Source organism: Protobothrops mucrosquamatus, unplaced genomic scaffold, assembly GCF_001527695.2.
Source record: "Protobothrops mucrosquamatus isolate PMUCROS unplaced genomic scaffold, P.Mucros_1.0 scaffold1771, whole genome shotgun sequence".
Classification (NCBI taxonomy): Eukaryota; Metazoa; Chordata; class Lepidosauria; order Squamata; family Viperidae; genus Protobothrops; species Protobothrops mucrosquamatus.
Window position 1 is genome coordinate 392,751 of NW_015387909.1, and position 22,760 is coordinate 415,510.

Here is a 22,760-nt window from a genome sequence, read left to right on the forward strand (position 1 = left end):
GACTCTAGCGTCTTATGCTTAGATCAGTGACGGCGAACCTTTTAGAGACCAAGGGCCCAAAAACTGGCCCCGCCCCCTGCTCCACCCCCTGCCCCGCCCCCACCCCGCCTGCCTGCAGAGCCACTCATTGCTTCCAGGGCCTGCCGCAGATCGCCCAGGCAGCGCCATGGTGGCCACGCCCTCTGCCCGCATCCCACAGCATCAACTGTGCACAATGGGGGATGAGGGCAGAGTCTTGTCTACGCTGCCTGGCTGCGCTGCTCCACATGAGACACGCTCAGGGGCGACTCCTCCAGGGGGGCTGCTGGTGAGGAGGGGGTCGCAGGGGGAGGCAAGGCTGGAGCAATGGCACGTGTGCCCACAGAGAGGGCTCCGAGTGCCACCTCTGGCACCTGTGCCATAGGTTCGCCACCACTGGCTTAGATCTTTACTTGAATTACTTAACTATACCAGTACCCAGTTGTTGCTATCTATCTAGCTTCCTCCCTGTGTCTGTTTTTTATTTGCCACATTATATTTCTCTGTTTCGCTTCCTTCTATCTGTAACACTAAAGGCAAAAATCTCTCTACCCACGTTTCTCAAGAGGCTAGAGATGCCGAGAGTCACTTTACTTACAGAACACTCTGGATTCCAGTATTTGGGAGGCTGCCACAAAGAAGAGGGGGTCAACTTATTTTCCAAAGCACCAGAAGGCAAGACAAGAAACAATGGATAGAAACTAATCAGGGAGAGAAGCAACCTGGAATTAAGGAAAAACTTCCTAACAATGAGGAGAATTAACCAGTGGAACAGCTTCCCTCCTGAAATTGTGGATGCTCCATCCCCGGAGGTTTTTAAGAAAAGACTGGACATTCACTTGTCTGAAATGATATAGGATCTCCTGCTTGAGCAGGGGGCTGGACTAGAAGACCTCCAAAGTCCCTTCCAGCTCTAATGCTGATTGACTCATTGATTGGTTTGTTTGTTTTACGGGTGGTCCTCACTTAACCACAGTAATTGGGACCAGAATTTATCTTGCTAAGCAATATGGTTCTAAAGTTCAATGTCCCATGACTGTGCTGCTTAGTGATGGCAGTTCTGGCAGATCCCAGTTACTGTTGTTAAATGAGGACCTTATGTAATGGTAACGTCTGATTTCGTGCTAGCTTCCCCCATTGAGTTTGCTTGTGGGAAATCGGCAGGGAAGCTCACAAATTGCAAGCACAGGAGACTGCAATGGTTGGAAATCTGGGCAGGTGGCCAAGTGCCTGGATAGCAAGAGCACGTAGACTTATATACCGCTTCATACTGCTTTAGAGCACTCTCTGGGTTGTTTACAATGCCAGCATTATTTGCCTATTGCCCCCAACAATCTGGCTTCCTCATTTTACCAACCTCAGAAGGATGGAAGGCTGAGTCAACCTTCAAACTCCAGGCTGTGGGCAGAGTTTGCCTGCAATGCAACACTTTAACCACTGTGCCACCAGGGCTCATGATCACAGGGCAGAGATGCTGTGATGGCTGGAAGTTTGAGGACTTGTTGTAAGTCAGTTCGAATGGTTGCTGCGGCAAGTGGTCATTGAGGACCACCTGAAAAAATTGGGTCTGCTCATTTTTGCTATCTAACATTCTTTTTAACCAGGGAAGCCGGGCTGGAATGAGGAAACATCTGCTGGCAATTGTCTATGGAGATTCTCAGTCATCCAAGTCATGGTTGTTCCAAAGGTGCTTTTTCAAAAGGCAACTGGACTTTGTTTGTTCCTTGATGTCTTCAAGGAAACACAAAGTCCAGTTGCTTTTTGAAAAAGCACCTTCGGGACATCTGCAGGCAAAGCTTAAGCTGCCCCAGCAGAGTTTCTTCTTACGGTCTAACGCTAGCTTAGAAAGGAACCTTACCTGTAATATGGTAGCTAATTTGGTGGTTAATGTCAGAGGTATCTTCATCCCAAGTGCTAAGGACAGCCACAACTTCTCCTGGAGGGTCACTCTCTTTCACAGATCCCCTGTACATATCCTGCTGGAATACGGGAGCATTATCGTTGATATCTGTCACGGTGACGGAGATTAAGGTGGTCGAGGAGAGGGAGAGGGCTTCTCCCAAGTCAGAGGACACCACAGTGAAGGCGAAAGTGGGGTCCTTCTCATGGTCCAAATCTTTCAAGGTGCTGATCCAGCCACTGTTGCTGTCAATAGTGAACACCTCTGAGATCCTGTCGATATCCAGTTCTGTTAAGAGAGAATAGGTGACTTGACCGTTGGCCCCCGAGTCTGCGTCCGTTGCTTTGACTTGTACAAGTTTAGTCCCTATTGGCATCCCCTCCATTACGATCGTGTCATACTTGGCTGCCTCAAAAATAGGCTTGTTGTCATTAATGTCCAGAACTTTAATGTCCACGTCTACAGTTACCACAATGTCCACCTTATCAAGCTGTAGGGTTGCAGCCACTTTAAAATGAAAGGCGGGATCTGCCTCATGGTCTAGCCTCTTGTCCAGTTTTATAATGCCAGTGTCTTGCTCTATAATGAAAACTCCATCCTTGTTGTTGCCAGTCAATTCGCCATTAACTGTGCTGTAGATGACTCCTTGGTTAGGCAACACGTGAAGAGCATCAATTGTACTCGCTATAAGGGCATCTTCTGATACTGTAAAGGAATACTGAGGTTGAGAAAAAGAAGGCAAGATGGTTTCTGGAGGTAAAACATGTATGTACACAGGGATAAGGGAATGCCGTACAGGAATGCCACCGTCAACAGCTTTGACAAAAAAAGATAGCACCGTATTTTTCAACTGGTTGAAATTCCCTTTGGTTACCATCCACCCATTGTCTGGGTCAATTTCCAGGAGATCCGCAACAGAAACAGAGGCTTCACTATACAGGGAGTAGACAATCCTAGCATTGGCGCCATCATCAGGATCAAGAGCTTGGACCTGGGTGACTAAGTGACCTTTCCCAACATCTGCTTTGACACTTGCTCTATATTCCACAGTCATGAACTGTGGGGCATTGTCGTTTTCATCCACTACTATGACTCGGATGGTGCAGAACGTGCTCCTCCCTCCACCATCAAGAGCTCTTAAAAATATGGTGATGTCACCTTCCAAAGGGAGTTCCCGATCTAGTTTCTCTGTGGTGAGGATCTGCCCTTTGTTATCAATGACAAATCTGTCTTTGGCAAAATCATTGATGATGGAGTAACTTATCTGACCATAGATGCCCGAATCTCCATCGGTTGCTTTTACATGGATCACCCTGGTTCCTGGGACAGCGTTTTCTCTGACTTCTGCCACATAAATACTTTGTGTGAATACAGGGCTGTACAAATTAGCTCCAAGAATCTGGATATGGACTTGAGCAGTGCTGGTAAACAAACCATCAGAAACCGAAACATTCAAGCTGTACATTGACTCCATTCTCTGCTTCCGATGATTTGACAGTGTGATGACGCCACTTTTGGTATCCATCACAAAACTGGTACGGTCATTTCCAGATAAGATACTGTACTCCAATCGGTCAAAATCGGAGCTGTCTGCATCGGAAGCCTGGACGCATGTCACAAAATGACCCCGAGGAGCCAATTCACTAACATAGGATTCATATATCAATTGATTAAAAACAGGAGGGTTGTCATTCATATCGGTCACGTAGATGTTCACTAGAACTTCACTGCTTAGAGGTGGGAATCCATTATCAGTGGCCCGTACTTTTAAGCTGCACTGCTGCATCAGTTCATGGTCCAACAAACGGGCTGTTAGGATAAGGCCACTGGTCCCGTCGATATGAAAATAATCTGTGCTATTGAAAGTGTCCTGGACTATCTGGTACTGAATGATTTTGTTATTGTCAGAATCTGCATCAGTAGCAATGACCTGCAAGACAGGAGTCCCAATCAAAGAGGCTTCGGATAATGTGGCGTTGTAAGCAAAGTGGTCAAAAACTGGAGCATTGTCATTGACATCTTTGATAATTAAGTCCACTGTAACTTCAGCTCGGGCGCCAGTAAGAGCGTCGCTGGCTCTCACCGTCAGCTTGAAAATGGGATTGAGTTCATAGTCTAGTGGACTGATGACACTGAGGACTCCTGTGTCAAAGTCAATGTTGAACTGATTATAAGGATCCCCATCTACTATAATGTAAATGATACCTTGACCTTCTGGGCTGGTAGCATTGATGCTCAGGATCGGGGTGTTCATTTCTATGTCTTCATTTACAGAGGCCGTGTAGAAGGGCTTGTCAAAGATGGGCATGGCTTTATTAACAATGGTGATGGGCAGTTCCACTGAAGCAGACAGTGAGGGGTCACCTCCATCTTTAGCTATGACAATAATTAAATATTCTATATTGGATAAGTCAGAGTTAAAGGGTGCTTTTAAGGTGATGCTCCCACTGTGACTATTGATTTCAAAGTGCCCATAGTCCTCCTTCAGTAGGTAAGATACATCCCCATTTGCACCCTTGTCTTTGTCAATGGCCCTCACTTGGTATATCAGAGTGCCAGGGTCAGCCTCAACTTGAACAGCAGCATAGTATGGAAGTCCAACAAATACCGGAGCATTGTCGTTGATGTCTTCAATCAGAACTCGGACAACCACTCTGGCCACCCGCAGATGGTCCAGCTCACGACTCGCCTCCACCACCAATTCATATAATTCCTGTTCTTCCCTGTCAAATGGGAGGCCAACAGTTTGAATAAGACCTAAAGTGGGTTTGATCTTGAATTTGTTCCCTGGATTTAAAATGCTGTACTTCAAGGGCTCATTGAGACGGTTTCCAATCGCGTTGACCACTGCTACTTTGGTGATGTTGGTGCTGTTCTCCAAGATTGATGTAGAATAATGGCTTTGAGTGAAGTGAAGACCGCTATCCATGGCTTCCTTGACCATGATTGTCACAATAGCACTACTGTAAAATTTTCCATCAGATACTTTTACTATCAGCATGTAATGGTCTTTGGAAAGGCTGTGGTTTTTTATAGTCAACACCCCAGAAACTGAATCAATGAGAAAATATTCTGTGTTCCCTTCAATCAGGCTGTAAACCAGCTCAGAAGGGACTCCTAAATCTGGGTCCACAGCTTTGACTTGAAGAACCTCCACTCCCACGTAAGTTGGCAGAAGCAAGATGGTTTCAAACATTGCCTGACTGAACACTGGAGGATTATCGTTGACATCTGTTACATCAATGGTAACTTCCACGGGACTTTCTGCAGTAAGCTGTGGATTGCCACTATCTCGAACGTGAACGTGGAAGTAGAAATGTGCGATGGTTTCGTGATCCAAATCAGCAATAGTTCTAATTGCACCTGTACTAGAGTCTACTGTAAAATAATTCTTGGCAGTTGACTCAACAATCTGGTAAACGAGCAGTGCGTTTTGATTACTATCTGCATCTGTGGCTCGTATCACAAGTGGATGGTTTCCCACGCTCCGGACTATGCTATTGACAGGTGCGGCCTCACTGATGCTGCCCAAGTATTGAGAAAAAAGAAAAACAGGTGAGTTGTCATTTTCATCCACTATCTGGATGTTTACAGTGGCATTTGATGCCATCCCTGCCATGTTTGTGGCTTGCACAGTGAGCTGGTAAGAGGAAGTGTGTTCATAGTCAAGAGACCTCTGACTTGTGATGACTCCAGAATAAGGGTTGATCACGAAGGCTCCATCTATATTGCCATCTTTGACTTCGTACACTAATGTAGACTGACTGATTGCTGAGACTTGGACAACTGAAGTCCCAAAATCAACATTTTCGTTTATTTCAGCTTGCCATTCCTTGTGCGTGAATTTGGGGTGGGAGTTGTCCGACATCGTCACAGATATGCGGACAATGGCAGTAGCTGACAACGGGGGAGAACCCTGGTCAGCTGCTTTAACTGATAGCACAAACTGGCCCATGGTGGTCAGGTCTGGTTCTTTCAGCAAGGAGATGATGCCTAGAACTGGTTCAATCCTGAACGTGTTTCCAGTGTTCCCTGAAAGAATGAAATAGGGGGAAAAAATTAAACGTGAAATTTAAACACGAGGAAAAAAAATCAAACTATAATATCCGAGACTGAAAAACATTCAGTGGGCACCTACTGACATCACATTAAGAGAATAATATGTGTTACCCATAAAACCAAACTGAATCAATCCTTAAATTCATAAGCTCCCAATTCACAACCCATTTCCTTTCTTCAATTTTTCTGCACATCTTTTATATAATGGACTTTATTCTGAAAGCAACTGAGCTTTCAAAGTTTATCAGAAGTTTATCCATCAGAGAATACACCCAAAAGTTATTTTTAAAAAATTAGGGAATAGATGAAATGCTATAGAAAAAGTCAGACAAGTCCATTGCTGAATACAGGAATTACTTATTTTTCAAATGAAAAGGATTTGGGACAGGAAATAGAAAAGTTTGTGCCTGAATTATTTTGTGTAGAGAACAGCTCATTTTGGGAGACTTACACAAGCCAATTAAAAAGCCAGTCACTCCTATTCATATACTTTGGTGTAGTGGTTAAGGTGATGGGTCTAGAAACCAGGAGGCAGTGAGTTCTAGTCCTGCCTTAGGCATGTAAGGCACTTTGGGCCGGCCACTCTTTCTCAGCCCAACTTACATCACAGGGCTGTTATGGAGAAAATAGGGGGAGGAAGGATTATTATAGGTATGTTCACAGCCTTGAATTACTTATAAAGTAATAAAGGCAAGATACACATCTAACCAATGAATCAATAAATGAATGAATGCTTGGAACTATTCTGAACTAACATAATATCAGTCCATTGTCTCGGCTGTCGCTCTTCCTCCTGTCTCCTACAATCATTCCCAGTTGCCATTACAGCAAATTAGTCCTAGATATTTCCCTCAAAGGTGCACCTTTGGATTATAAATTAAAAAGCATTAACAATGGATTCAGTTAAAAGGGAGAATGTACGTTCCACCTAGTCAATGGGACTACTGTACTGCATGTACAGTATTTCTCAAATGAGATGCTTGAGCCTTCCCACAGAATCAGGCGTTTATAAAAGATGGGGCCTCTCAGAGGTTATTAAGTGTGAAATTATTGGTTTCTATTATCCGGTGCAGTGTTCATGTTAACTGAATGCCCTGGAAAGTAAAAAAAGAAAAAGAAAAGAAAGCCATGGATATAGCCCGAACACATCAGTTAAAATTAACATCCTCTCTGCAGATTCTTTCATGGATCAGAGAAATGGCGGCCTCAAAAAGCTATATTACAGCGCATCCAGGAGCATCTGTGGATAATGAAACAGTGGGAATTCACATTTTTATCTGAAACAGAGGCTTGAAGCTTCAAATTGCTGGCAGAGAGAGGGATGAAAAAGGAACCAGTGATAGTCATGGAGAGATAAAGTCTCATTAAAAGGTTTCAAGCTTCTGCACAATTGTGCTGCAGGAAAGAGCTTCACACCGTCCCACTTCCTGGCTGCTGTCCTGTGCCTCCCTCCTTCATTATTAGAAGCTTTTTATTCTTTCTTTCTATCATGCTGAACCGACGCCATGGCATCGCTCTGTCCATTCACCACAAAGACGAGCAAATCATTTGCCTACAAAGCGCTCAGCTGCAAAACGGCGGGGGGGGGGAGGACCCCTCTCAAGAGATAAGAGGGGAGAGGAATTGTGAGCTTAAATGTCTGTAATTCCAACCCACCGGGAATTGGTGGATCAAGGTAGGGGCTGCTCTAGTTTCTTTGTTCCATTTTGAAATACGTTTCTAGCCACGCAGATGGAAGTAGCATTCATTTTTCTAAATCATACACAATGGTGAAAAGACAACTCTCTTTTCCCAAAGATGCTTTTTCAAGAGGCAACTGGACTTTCTTGTTTTTCTTTGAAGTCGTTTCACTTCTCATCCAAGAAGTTTCTTCAGCTCTAACTGGATGGTGGGGAATGGAAGGATTTATACTCCTTGGTCATTTGCATTAATTTAGAGAGTCCTTGAGGCCACCTGGAGGTTTATCCATGTCCTCAGGGTCACCTCAGTGGTGCAAATGGGTGTGGAGCCTTCTTGGAACTGCTGAAAGCACTGTGTTGTAAACTGGAGATAGATGATATTGTATTCTCCCCCTCCATTGAGAGAGGGCTGTTCAATTTTGACATAGATGGCCTCTTTGACCCCTCTTTCTAATGGTTCCTGTGCCTTAACATTAGGAATGTTTCCTAATTTTTTTATCGGTTATCTGTTCTCTGCAATTTCTGTCCTGTATTCTGGCGATTAATCTTTTTCATAAGTGTGCTCTTACGTGATTTTTAAGACTATCATTTTCATTTTATTCTATTAAATTTATAAACTGTCCATTTCCCTCAGAGATCAAATACAAATTTCTGTAGGAGAAGGACAGGCAGAGTTATCAGTCTGGAGTGATTTAGTTCCTGCTAACGATCTAAGTCCAACTCCTCTTGAATTCTGTTGGCTCTTATGTAGTGCCAATTTAGTGCTGACAGTTAGTTAACTAGATTCTTGTATGTAGGCATGAACGATAAATCAGCTTAACTAGAATTTAGTGTGTAGTCCTGAGTCTTCCTGCTTGACAATATCATCCCCAGCTTTTCAACCTATCCCTAGTTCCCTTGGTTTCTCTTTCGGTCTCTTGACTTTGTCCTTGTCCTTTGAACCTGCTCCATTTTCCTGGAATATTTTTAAAGTCCAATGCCTGTACCTGACCAGCATTGAGTACACTGCTACTTCTGGTACCTGAAAAACAAAATATTCCATGGAGGTAGTATAGAACTGCACCTCATGATCAATCAGGAGTCCAATATACTTTTACAGGCATTTTTACCAAGACAGATACATCCCCTTCCTATGAAGTACATTTGATTTTAATTTCCTATGTAAAAAAAAATCAGCACTAGAGTCTATTACATGTCACTCTGTTTTTCAGCCTGTCTTTCCAATGCATCAAGATGTGGTTTCATTTTTTTGTCTTCTGGAATAGTAGATATCCTACCCAAATTATCTCACCATCGAAGTCATTAGTGAGGTTCTTTCAACTGGTCAACTCCTTGGTGAGTGCAGCTTTTGAAGCCAGCTGTGGGTTTTCCTAATAACTGTCCCATTCAGATTACTTAACCATTTTAGCTCATCCGTGCATGTTCGTTTCAAGAAATCCCTAGGAAAAAAGCCTCTATTTTTCAGAGAGCCCAGAGTAATATCACTGTAGCACGCCAAACTTTTAAAAAGTTAATAAAAATAGAATAGGTCCCCTTGGACACCACATTTACTGAGCAAAGTAAACATAATCATTGCCATTTTTTTCAAGAGAGAAAGTTAGAAATGCTTAATTCATCACCATGGAACCACTAGCAAATCCCCAAATCACACTCAAGAGTGTATTTAGTGAAATTCTCTTTAATCCCTAGTCCACTGGTACTGACTACTTCCCTCCAAACTGCATGGGAAATGTATACATGGTTATCATCACAGGACCAGTTGCTTGGAGGAAGAAACTGAAGGATGGAAGTACCAGGTAGGAAATGATAAAACATTCCTTGCTAGCTTCGCTCCCGTCTCCTGTGGCTTGTAAGCCCATCTTGAAAATGGCTTTAGCGAGATTTGGAATGTAATAGCAGCTCACCCTGGAATCAACCAATACAAGAAGTCCTCGACTTACAACCACAACTGAGCTCAAAATTTGTATTGCTAAATGAAACATTTGTTAAGTGAGTTTCGCCCCATTTTACTAACGTTCTTGCTACAACTGTTAAGTGATTCAGTTAGTAACATGGTTGTAAAGTGAATCTGGCTCCCCCAACTGATTTTGTTTGTCAGAAGGTCAAAGAAAGGGATCACATGACCCTGGGACACTGCAACCTTCATAAATAAGAGTCAGTTGCCAAGTGTCTGAATTTTGATCACGTGATCATGGGGATGCTGCAATGGCCATAAGCGTCAACAACGGTCATAAGTCATTTTTCGGGGCTGTTGTAACTTTGAACGATCACTAATGAGCCGTAGTGGCACAGTGGTTGGAATGCTGTATTGCAGGCTAACTCACTGCTCACTGCCAGCAGTTCGATCCTGACAGGCTCAAAGTTGACTCAAGGCTCAAGTTGACCTTCCAAGGTCAGTAAAATGAGGACTCAGATTGTTGGGGACAAATATTCTGACTCTGTCAACCGCTTAGAGAGGGCTGTAAAGCACTATGAAGTGGTGTATAAGTCTAAGTGCTGTGGCTAGTGCTGTTGTTTTGAGTCTAGGGCTACCTCTATTATTAAATCAAAAGAATTGCATGCCCACCTAATCACAGTTCTAGGTCTATCCTCCAAAAGGACAGAGAAGATTGTCCGTTTATTTTAAGATTTCTAAATAAATAAAAGCCTCGATCCTACGCTGGCCATTTCTTTATCTGCTGCTTTAGAAGCAAGTTGGGAACTTTAATCTCAGAAGTAACTCATAAAATAGTTTAATCTGAAATCCCACTGCATTCCAGATGGTGTATTTCTTAGCAAATTAGCTTTGGAAAGACAACCATATCCACAACAAAAAATAATGTGAACAATTTTTAGAAGGATAATATGCATCACAAGGCAAATAAAGGCAGCTGCTTAATAAAGCTTCCTGTCTTGAAGGCAAAATAGATAAAAGCCAATGAGCTAATTATTAGGACTAATTAAGTTTTATTGCAATCCATTGATTACTATGGGAACCGACCACACCTACCCCTTTTAAGATTACATTTCTCCAAACTTTTAACCGCAGTTAAGAAAATAGCATTACATCCCATACATGAAACCCTTGAGCATAAAAAGTCTTACAGGTTATTTAATTCTCTGCTTGCTAACCTGCTTCAATGGTGTATATCAACTCTGCATTCTCTCCTTTATCTTTGTCCAGGGCAGTGACCTGCAAAACTGCAGATCCGATGGCAGCTGATTCGAACACAGAAGCTTCGTACAGAGGACTGGTGAAGTAAGGACTGTGATCATTGGAATCCTCCACGTTTACAATGATCCTTGCCAAGTTGCGTCGATAGGGGAACTCCTGGTCGCGAACCTGGAGGAAAGAGGAAATTATCTCTTGAGCAGGACAAGCGAGAAATATTTGTCATCCTTGTGCCCAGTTGGAACGTGGATTAGTTTTTAAGTTTGCTTCTCTAGTTTTTCTTCAAAAGTTCCTGATGTGGTCCAGGGCATTTGTAAATCATAGGACTCTTGTGTGAGTACTCTATGATTTGTTGTATTGTATACTTTATAATGCCTTGGTAAGACCACATTTGGAATACTGCATCCAGTTTTGGTCGCCATGATGTAAAAAAGATGTTGAGACTTTTGAAAAGAGTGCAGAGAAGAGCAACAAAGATGATCAGGGGACTGGAGACTAAAACATATGAACGGTGGCTGGAATTGGGTATGTCTAATCTGGTGATAAGAAGGACTAGCAGTGACAGAATAGCAGTGTTTCAATATTTAACAGGCTGCCACAAAGAAGAGGGGAGTCAAGCTATTCTCCAAAGCACCTGAAGGCAGAATAAGAAGCAATGGATGGAAACTAATCAAGGAGAGAACCAACTTAGAACTAAGGAGAAATTTTCTGACAGCAAGAACAATTAATAAGTGGAACAACCTGCCTCCAGAAGCTGTGGGTGCTCCAACACTGGAGGCTTTTAAGAAGAGACTGGACAACCATTTGTCTGAAATGGTATATGGTTTCCTGCCTGAGCAGGGGGTTGGTCTAGAAGACCTCCAAAGTCCCTTCCAACTCTGTCATTCTGTTAAAGATGTCTGTTGCAGATTGAAGAGCTCTGGATATAGCAGAATATGGCCCTGTGAGCTGGCCTCTCTAGTTTGAAAAGTGTTGTATGATTGCACCCAGAAGGACTATTATTATTATTCCTCATCCTACCAAATAAGTGATGATGGACAACAGCTGCAGCATCTATAGTTGACCATTTCAAGGTGCTCATCTTGTCCATCTTCTGAGAATGCCTTCACACATCTCCACCCTAGGGTATTACAAGGCGTCCTCAACCTACGACCACAATTGAGCCCAACATTTTTGTTGCTGAGACAGTCGCTGAGTGAGCTTTGCCCCATTTTACGATCTTTCTTGCCACAACTGTTAAGTGAATCACTGGGGTTGTTAAGTTAGCAACACGACTGTTAAGTGAATCTGGCTTCCCCATTGACTTTGCTTGTCAGGATGTCGCAATAGGTGATCACGTGATCCTAGGACACAAATATGAGCCAGTTGCCAAGAGTCTGAATTTTGATCACGTGACCCTGGGGATGCCTCAACGGTCTTAAGTGTGGAAAATGGTCATAAGTCACTTTTTTCAGTGCCGTTGTAACTTCAAACAGTCACTATATGAACTGTTGTTAAGTTGAGGACTCCCTTTATGGGAAATTTTAATTGGTAGGCATATTTTAGTCACTAAAGTGAATCCAATTCCAGTAAGGCTAATAACATTTCGTAGGGCTTTTCAACCTGAGTTTCAAAATTCTTAGAAATCATATTTGACCACCCCCCCCAAAAAAAAAGGTTATTGTTCCATTAACACTCAGCACACACTTCACAGTGGGACAATTTGTACCATGTAATTTAGGCACCAGCAAATCAGTATCTTCTGCTGTTAAGAGGCCCCGGCAAAAATCTGCAATAAAGCGGACCGCTTGGTTTTAAGAGCTGAGCACAGCAAGAAAAGTGATAATCGCTTTGTTAACAGCTTCCAAAAGAATGTTAAGATTCTGAAGAAACACTTTTAAAAAGTTATCTCTGATAAGAGAGCCCTGACACTGGGAGATGATGATGTTCCAACCATGTCTGGCTTCAAGATGGTATAAGCATTTTGCAAGATAAAAATCCCCCTTTCGTATTAAACCTCACAAAGCCTCCACAGTGAATAAATGCATTGCTGTGGAAGTGGAGGAAAAAGAAACTAATTATTGCCTCCTTACCAAATCTAAAGCCGTTTTGCTTATCAGAAGACTATAGCATGCACCTATTAAAGCTGGCAATTGTGTTGGAGAGCACAGCTTAATATTCCCTGCTTACCATTATGTTGAGGATGTGCTTATCTTGAGCTTCATGGTCTAAACGCTCAGCGGTATAGAGCACGCCTGTGTTGGGATCCATCCTGAATTTTCTCATACTGGCGGAATCAAGACTACTGTGAATGATGTAACTGAGTTTGTGCTTCTCATCTCTGTCCATAGCTTCTACTTGAAGGATCTCAGTGTCCGGCATGATGTCCTCAGAAATCATTACATCATAGCTTGGGTGGGAAAATTCTGGACCGTTATCGTTGTTGTCCAAAACTTTGATTAATACCTTTAGTTAAGAATCAAAGGAGGGAAAAAGAGAAGAGAGAATAAAATTTATATATTTATCAGCTCTTCTCAAAAGGACATATGATTATTTGAACACACAGGACATACATTCAATTTCACAGCTATTAAGATTGTTGGCCATGCAGGTACAAAAATAGCCAAAGAAATAACTGAAGCCTGGGAAACGGGCCCCGTGTCAGTCAACAGGAGTGCTGATTTACCACTAGCTTATCAGGTGCTTAGGAGCTGAGGGTTTGGCAGCACAAGGAAATAATAGCCAATTGTCGGCCATCAAAACACTAATGACCAATTGGAAGGCACCACATAAATACAACTCATAGAATAGCCCAAAGCATATATTCAGTAGAGAGAAGTTCCCTGAAGATGGGCTCCAGAATGAGTCCAAAAGCTCGGAATAGTAAAACATCTGGTCCCTGTAATTGACCCAGTTTGGATCTTGGACATATGTTTGCATAAGAACAATAGCTAATTATTAGATTTAGTGCTTTAGATGCATATGTGAAAGTCACCTGTCTCTTCATACTTATCTAAAATCAAAACTGAACTTAACTGTCCACTCCCAAGGGTGCTTTTTCAAAAGGCAACTGGACTTTCGTTTTTTCTTAAAGATGTTTTGGATGAGAAGCAAAACTTCTTCAAGGAAAAACAAAAGAAGTCCAGTTGCCTTTTGAAAAAGCACCTTTGGCACAACCAGGACCTGGATGACTGAGACTTTCCATAGACGTAACTATCCACTAAGCCTCTCATTATGAACATTTCCTATATTCCTTCTTCCAAAAAAGGTTTTGCATGGCTTATATGGAAAGATTTCTGTTTACAGCCTAAAGAAAAGACAACTGGCGATGGATGTGGTATTATCCTTCAAATCTCTGAAAGGGGATAGTCAATCAGAAAAAGACATGAGAGTAAGACTCAATTTTATGGGCTTACATTAGGTTAGATTTATGTCAATTTTTAATCCTATTTAGAGGGTATTTTGTTACACTATGATTTTGTATCTCAAAAATAGCAGGAAGCCATGGAATCGTTTTAGACAATGGTTGGCCCAGAGCTTTAAAAGGCAGAAAATAAAAATTAAAGTATGTATGATCTTGAGGGGCATTTGGCCGAACCTGTTCTGTCCCAGTCTACGTACGTCCTTGTTACTTCACAAAGACAACTCCTCTTTTAACAGTAGACTGGAAAATAAACCCTTTTTATTTGAGTTACAGACCTGATAATTGTCCCAGAAAATAAAAGCAACAGAACACTTTTCCAATGGAGACCTTGTCCAAAAGCAAAACGGAGAACGAGTCAAACAGGAAATAACTCACAGACAAAATAAACAGACCATGATCTCTTGACTCTGAAGTTCTTTGCAAACGGTTGCCTCCAGCAACCAGCCCTGCCCACACATTCCCTTTTTGTTACGCAGCCTCCAAGGCGTGGCTTCTCACTGCTTTCTCCTCCTCCCCTGGAATCGTCCCATTGCCTCCCTCTGTCCTACTTGTGTGACCTGTCTACGTTTACGAGCGTCTCCGAGGTCTTCCAGTTGTGCTTCCTCCAAGTCCGACTCAGCTTCCCAGCACAGCTGGCTCTCAGCTTGATCACAAGTGGAAGTACCAGCCTCTTCATTAGTTTGTAAGTCCTGCAGCTCATCAGAGCCTCCCTCCGACTCTGATGGCTCTCCAGGCACCTCCTCCTCCTCCGATTCCCCAGACTCAACTACCGGGATCACAGGTTGGCACGGAATCACAACAGAACCATTTCTAACTTAGAGGGGTAGGGATCTCTTCTTCCTGAGTGGAAACCTTCATAAAAAGGCTGAGCAGGGATTTCTTGAAGATGCTGCAGCCTCTGATTTCATTAATTAAACAGAAGGGTTAAATCAAGCAGACCATTTCCAATTCTTTGGCTCAATAAGTCATTTGTAAGATCATCATTTCTGACATTTTTTGGATAAAACTAGATAAAACACAAAGGCCTGTTTTGTTAACATTCTCCATCTAACTGTCAACAAAGAAACTGGAAGGATGAATACATTTCTGTGATGTAGAAATTCTCCAAACATTTCTCAGGGGTAGGACTTAATGGTGACTGGAGAAATCTCCACATTAGCAGTTTTCTTCTAGTGTCTTCTGTTGGGATTTAATTTAAGAGAGGAAATTGAGAAGCAGACGGTTATTTGGAAAAATCAATGAATAACAAAGGATAGGAGATTCACTCATACCCTTTAACTATACAATTAGTTCAACATCACAATCCACCCACAAACATTTCATTTTTCCCTCTCCTCATGTCCTTGGAAAAGTTTCTAGGGCCTTTTCTCTTTTATTGAATTATTAGGAAAAAGTGAAGGATTTCTCTAGTAAAACAAGCCAGCAAGCTTTGGTTGGTAAAATGTAAGTAGTCAATTCCCTACAATGGACAAGTGTAAAGAGAAGCAGAACTACTGTTGTAAAAATTACATATGTGCTACTGGTTTTACAGCAATATTTTATGAAAATAGCTCTTCAAGAAACATGAAATATTAGCTTTTCATAGCATTAGCAACATTTCCTAGCATCTGTCATACATTTACCAAAAAGTACACCAACAATTGCTCTTCTCCTCCGTCATGTGCAAAGGTCCATCTTGGGAACAATCTAGAAGGCAGTCATAATAAAACTCTACGTTAAGGCTATATGTTACTTAAGAAGCTGTGGTAGCCTTAGGGAGTTGTTGTTTTGTAAGGCTAGGGGGATTTGAGAAAGAAGTGATACCCAATTCTGTTAAAAGTTATCCCGCATAATCTATAACACCCAAACTGACGTTCTTTGCTTAAGACTGTTACTAAAAAAAAATAACTGAAGTATAGTGTTATACCCTGAAATTGAGAACGTTAGTGATTTAAACGTGTGTTTCCATAATAAGTTTTCTTCCCTTCTGCAATCTTCAAGGAGGTAAGAATTCCCTGTCCCCAAAACACTAAATTAAATTTAAAATTGAGTTAAACTTTGAATACAGCTGCTTTCTGTAGCTGAAGGGCTTCCCTTTTAGTTGGCACTTTGTCATGGACACAAGTGTCCCCAATATGCAGCAGCTGCAGATTATAAGCTGTCAAAGGATTTGTCAGCCCAAATATCATGGTTTATGGAAAAAAGAATGAACAACAGCTGCTCATGTTATGTCATAGGCTACTTCTTAAAATCACCCGGGATTGGGAAAAATGTGTCCCTTTAAACAGAAAGTAATTTTCAGCAGAAAGAAAGAGGAAATATTTAATATCACACATGAAGCTTATAATAGAAACCACAGCAACCAAACTTTTATTTCTCTTTTGCCTTTTTGAGTGGCATTTCTCATATCCTTTTGAATTTTCTTCTTGTATTTTACAAAAAAAAAACCCCACCCAGATTTACTATAATGTATAGGAAAACAAAATCTCCAATATATGTTTGGATTGTTTGTTGTCCAAATATTAGATAAAATTCAGGTGCTTGGCATGAATTTATGATGGTTACGATGTCCTGGGGGCATGTGGCTGCCATTTGTGACCTCCTCAAACTTTACTCAACAAGTAAAGTCAATAGGGGTGCCAGATTTGTGTAACAACCACATGATTCAGTTAACAACTTTGATAAATTCAGTTAATAGCTGTAAAAATCAGATATGACTCACTTAACTGCCTTTGTTTAGCCCAGTGGTAGGCAACCTTGGCTTTTTTATGACTCGTGGACTTCAACTCCCAGAATTCCTGAGCCAGCCACACTGAGGGGAAAGGGAGAGTTTCCAAGCTGAGCCATACTGGCTCAGGAATTCTGGGAGTTGAAGTCCATAAGTCATAAAAGAGCCAAGGTTGCCTACCCCTGGAACTTTAGCCACTGAAATTCTCATCCCAAGTGTGGTTGTAAGTTGAGGGCTACCTGTTTATAATGATAGGAGGGGGAGGGGGAAAGGAAGAAGAAAAAAGGAAAAGAAGAAAAAGGGAAAAGGAAAACTGGTCCCTCTTCCTTCCTGTTACTTTTTTTTCTGCAAAAAATGCTGAGATCAACCCATCTTTTAGGGGGGGAAAAGATGTGGGGAAAAAACCCCTTTCCCTCCCATTCTTCTCACTGGAAAAAAAATATGGTTTCTCCTTGGGTTTTTGAAAGAGGTATCAGGAGGAAAATTGTGCAAACACAAACCATATGCAGGAACAAACCCTTCTTTACAGTTGAAGTTCTTTGCCCGCGGAAAACTAGGGGACAGCATTCACAGCTAATGACCTTGACAATTCAAGTCAACCACGTTTGTGACATCTCAGCAAATTTTTTTCCATTATTTTTTTCCTCTAGGTCCTAATAATGTAAGTTATCCTAAGGGAGGGGTGTCAAACTGCCGGCTCGTGGGCCAGACGTGTCACGCAGAAGCCGTGCCCACCCCATTGCCAGCAATGGCAAAACAGTCCCGATACGTTGTGTTACGTCACGTGATGTCACGGGTTTGACATGTCTGTCCTAAGGCCATTTTTCTGCAGGAGGGAATTGCTGTTCTATTATATACTAGCTGTACCCGGCCACGCGTTGCTGTGGCTCAGTCTGGTAAAAGCGTGTGTTGCTTTTACGTCCAACAGATGGCGCTGTTTTTCAACAAAAGCATGTTTTACCTGTCACAGGTGTGACATCTATATAATATAGGTATATAAAAACACGCACGTATTCGAATGCAACGTTGTGTCAAAATTTCAAAGCAATCGGTGAAGAACTTTCGGAGATTTAAGATTTTGAACAAACGAACATTTACATTTTTATTTATATAGATTGGTTAGGTTTATACAGGGATGAACTTGTTAGATGATCCTTCCCTTTGAAGAACTGAAAATTTGGAAGCCTTGCCTGTTTGGGTCAGGAGTTGGGTTCAGAAATAAGTCAGCAACATCTCAGTTATGTTCTAATCTGATGACACATTATTGTAATTGGCTTGACAATCTGTAGAGGAAAGAGTGAGGGACTGCAAGTAGATTTTTGCTACTGTTATTGACCAACTTGTCACATTACATAAACCTTAAAAAGGGGGACTGCCCTATAAACCTTAAGAGACAAACCAGTATTGGCAAAAGAGCCACAGTGATCAATTAGACAGTTGGATCTGAGCTCAAGAAGCCTAGAAAAGAAATCCTAGGCAGGCATCCTGGCTCTAGGCAAGCCAATTTATTTTTGATAACAGTTTTATAATTCTGTTAATATTAATAATGCTCTGTGAATGTGAGACCCACATCCAGCTTTCATGCTTGAGAAAAGCTAGTAATAAATCAAATAATCAAAATAACTGTATCTGGCATATCTATTTTATGGGCGAATTGCACGGTGGTTAAGATCAGACTGGACTAAAAGGGTAACCCATAAGCAGCGAGTGGTTGGATAATGAATTCATTTGCATGCAGCATTATATTCTGTGTTGCTGAGATTTTGCCCTATGGTTAGAAATGATACAAAAAGACATTTTGTTGTGCCTCAGAAGGACATGAAAGGCTCAGCTCAACCAAGTCCTGTTGTACAACTCTTCCCATGTGCCAAAGGGACTGCCCAGGTTTAATGAGATGGACCCTAAATCACAGGAGTGATTTGGAAAGGAGAAAGAAGGAATAGGGGTGTCGAATATTGTCACCACAAACATCCTCTGGAGGAACTCTGGAAAGAGTGCAGAAAAGAGCAACAAAGATAATTAGGGGGCTTGGAGGCTAAAACATATGAAGAACGGTTGCAGGAATTGGGTTTGTCTACTGCAGGGGTAGGCAACCTTGGCTCTTTTATGACTCGTGGACTTCAATTCCCAGAATTCCTGAGCCAGCATGGCTCAGCTTAGAAACCTCTCCCTTTCCCCTCAGCATGGCTGGTTCAGGAATTCTGGGAGTTGAAGTCCACGAGTCACAAAAGAGCCAAGGTTGCCTACCCGTGGTCTAGTGAAAAGAAGGACTAGAGGGGACACAATAACAGTGTTCTAATATTTGAGGGGCTGCCACAAAAGAAGAAGGGGCCAACTTATTTTCCTAAGTACCAGAAGGTAAGACAAGAAACAATGGATGGAAGCTCATCAAGAAGAGATCCAACCTAGAATTAAGGAGAAATTTCCTAATAGTGAGAACAATTAACCAGTGGAACAACCTGCCTCCAGAAGTTGTGGGTGCTCCATCAAGAGACTTGATGGCCCACATATCTGGAATGGCATGGGGTCTCCTGCTTGTGCAGCAGTTTGACTTGATAGAAGACCTCCAAGGTCCCTTCCAACTTTTGTTATTCTGTGATGGACCCGAAATCACCGGAGTGATTTCGGAAGGAGGAAGAAGGAGTAGGGCTGATGAACAAGGTCATCACAAACATATCTGGAAGAAAGGTTCTGATGGAAATCTTTCCTTGGGGTTAGGGGATAAATGAAGGGGTTGGGGCGTTTGCTCTGACACTCTGGAAGCTCTTCTCATTCATGTGCTCTTAAGAAATAATGCTGTGAAGATGTCTATTGAATCACAAATTCTTCCTAGGGTGGATTTGTGATCTGTTTTATATCATTTGTCCATTTATATCATTTGTCCATCATATCATGCCACTTTGGACTCCTTGCTGGGCACCCAGGTTATTTTCTCAGACACAGAAAATAAGGGTTTGTTTGTTGTTGATGAGCATTTTGTTGTTGTTATTACATTTCCTTTTTCCTTTCCGTTCTTCCCCAGGCTATCCACAGAAAAACAAGTGAGTTAGTCCCATTCACTGGTTCCGTCTGGGCATTAGACCTAAACCGTTTTATTTATGGCCAAGAGACGTTGCCACAATTTCAAGTATTTTCTTCTACTCCTTGCAGAACTTCCCATGGTTAAAACAATCTCGGTAAAGACTCTTTGAACCTTTTCAGTTTCTAAATTTGGCAACAACACTCAGAGCTTTCCCAAATATGATATACTGAACTGAAAAAAAAAACCCTGCACTTTGAAGGATCCCAAGAAATACAATTATATCCATGCAGATAAAAATAGAAGGCAAGCAAATTTGAAATCCATGGGCGTGCAGGAAAAATAATTTTAGTTTGCTCTAGGTCAGTGGTGGCGAACCTATGGCATGGGTGCCAGAAGCGGCACTCAGAGCCCTCTCCGTGGGCACGTGCACCGTCGCCTCAGTCCTAGGCCTTCAGCTGGGTTTTATAAAACCTTTGCGTTTTAGGCCTCCGCCGCTGTGTACAAAAAAAAAAGTTCAATCAGTCAATTTCAACTTCTTGTGGGAAAAAAAAAGATCTTGCAAAGTTGGAATTGCTTGAACAGCCCAGTCTGCTGTTACCACTGCAGCCACGCCCACCCAATGGGCCACACCCACCCGGCACCCGACGATGCATAAGTGGGTTTGGGGTTGCAGTTTGGGCACACGGTCTCTAAAAGGTTCGCCATCACTGCTCTAGGTTATGATTATTCTGACAAATATTACTGAAGAATAAATATTAATCTTTGTCCAAATACTTTGACTTACAAACGTAATTGAGCCAGGAATTGCAGTCGTAATTCATGCTGGTCATGGATTATATGACCTTTTTGCAGCAGTTGTAAAATGAACACCATGGTCATTAAATGAACCCAATGGGCATTTTTTGCCAGAAATAAATGCTGGTTTCCAGCATAAAAAGTCGTATATCATGGTCACGTGACTGCAGGATGCTGTAAATGGCTATGAATGCAGGTTGGCTGCCAAACGTTCAAAATGTATTCACATTACCATTTGTGTGTGTGTGACTGTTAAAACTTTGAAACTGAGTCCTAAGTAGCTTTTGGGGGTGGAGGGGGCCTGATGTGACTTCAACTAGCTGCAAAGTGACCAGTTGTAAGTCAAGGACTACCTGTACATATATCATCGGCACAAGAGCCAGGCATTCTGGTTTTAGTTTCAAATAATATCCCACTTGTAATAGAGGGATCCCAAACATTTGGAGCACATACATACACACTGCAATATCTGGCAATGGGATTCTCATTATACAGTCCAGCTAGATTATGTATGTTTATCACGGACATCTAATGAGCCCTGAAGTAAGTATGTTTCTTCTTCTCTCTTGCAAAAAATGGCAGAAAACCACACAAGCTTTTACTAATCGCTGTGACTGGTTCGCTAATTCAAACCGCAGAGTCCGATTAATTGAAAACAAGCAAAATTCAAACAGCAGTTTGTAAAGATGGCCTACGCAAAGCCCCAGTTTGTATTAACCATAGTTTAGGGCTGAGACACTATAACAGGTGGCTTCTGAATTGCCCCTCTTGAGTATGAGAAGGAAGAAGGAGAACATTATGATGCTGGAAAGAGGCATAATTTAAATGTCATCTGTGAATGCACGACTGTGAACATAATCTATGCGTTAATTTAAGTGGGAGAGCTGCTCTGTTTCCCAAATTTTCAGATGGGGAAAAGATTAATACAAACATATTGCAAACTGCCAGATGACTAAAAGAAGAGAAGAATTAAGCAAGAGGATGCAGGCAAAGCTTCTCTCTGGCTCAACCTTTGTTGAGGTTAATCAACCTGATAGGTTCCTTTGTACTCATTCTCAGACAATAAATCATAGCTACCACTACCACTGTTCAGCTTCAAGTCTTTGCAAAGAAGCATTAAAAGGGAACTTGGCCAGCATGAAAGCATTGCTAGTAGTTTTCCATTCTCCAAGAGATTGAGAGCCCATCCGGACAAATCATGAAACCTATTGCAAAGCGGTTGGCTTTGGGAGTCAACTCGGATCCGTTTTTTTAATCCCACATTTTCCCAGCCCCAAACGGCTGAGAATTTACGGAGCCCTGAATTGACTAAGCCCACTCAGATCCCTTAAGTTCTTTTGGTTAGCTGCCATCAGAGCTAATACACCACTAACTTAGCCCTTGCGTGAATTTGTAAACCACCATTATTGGACTCCCTTTCCTGGAGCAGTAATGGGCCATATGCAAGGCCTCCGAAGGGAATAGGAAATCATCACAGTTTTTAAGCAGGAAAGAAAACCCAAACCTGTAATTGAGTGGCAGCCATTCTCATTACAGAAACTAAAACTGTTTCACAGATCCACCTCATTGACCACATTACGGTAGGAAAACATTTTTGGCATTCCGACATCTTTCGCCTCCTTCAGCAACAGAGCAGACCCACTGCCAGGGTAGGGAAAGAAAAGCAACCAGCAAGTGCTATCCAATTATACATATAAATGTAGTTTCATTCTACAAATTGGAGCTCAGTTGCTTGGTGGCTTGCATTCAGGATGCCACAGAAGGAGAATTTATGGCTTTACAAACCTGCTGAATTATTGGACACCCTCCCCCCCCCCCTTTTTTTTTTTTTACTGCTACCCCTTTTTTCCAGAATTATCCTCCCTCCCTCCATTTGGCAAGTATCGCCAATTTTTCTTAAAAAAAATTGCAGGTGCATTTGAGCATAAACAGTGAAAGACTATATTGCTGGGAAGGGAAAGGAGATATTGTTAAGGGTCATCAGGAGATGACTAATCTTTTCACTGGCGTGGTTTCTAATCGTTAT

At 42.0% G+C, this 22,760-nt stretch overlaps 1 protein-coding gene across 1 annotated transcript in view; it reads right to left on the reverse strand.

The window, feature by feature from the left end:
• Positions 1 to 22,760, reverse strand: part of FAT3 (FAT atypical cadherin 3) — a 285,051-nt gene that overhangs the window by 117,200 nt on the left and 145,091 nt on the right. The window contains exons 8-10 of the mRNA XM_029285492.1: positions 12,977 to 13,252; positions 10,768 to 10,978; positions 1,877 to 5,950 (exon numbers count right to left, since the gene is read on the reverse strand). Coding sequence (XP_029141325.1) covers positions 1,877 to 5,950; positions 10,768 to 10,978; positions 12,977 to 13,252 — 4,561 coding nt within the window. The remainder of the gene's footprint in view (positions 1 to 1,876; positions 5,951 to 10,767; positions 10,979 to 12,976; positions 13,253 to 22,760) is intronic.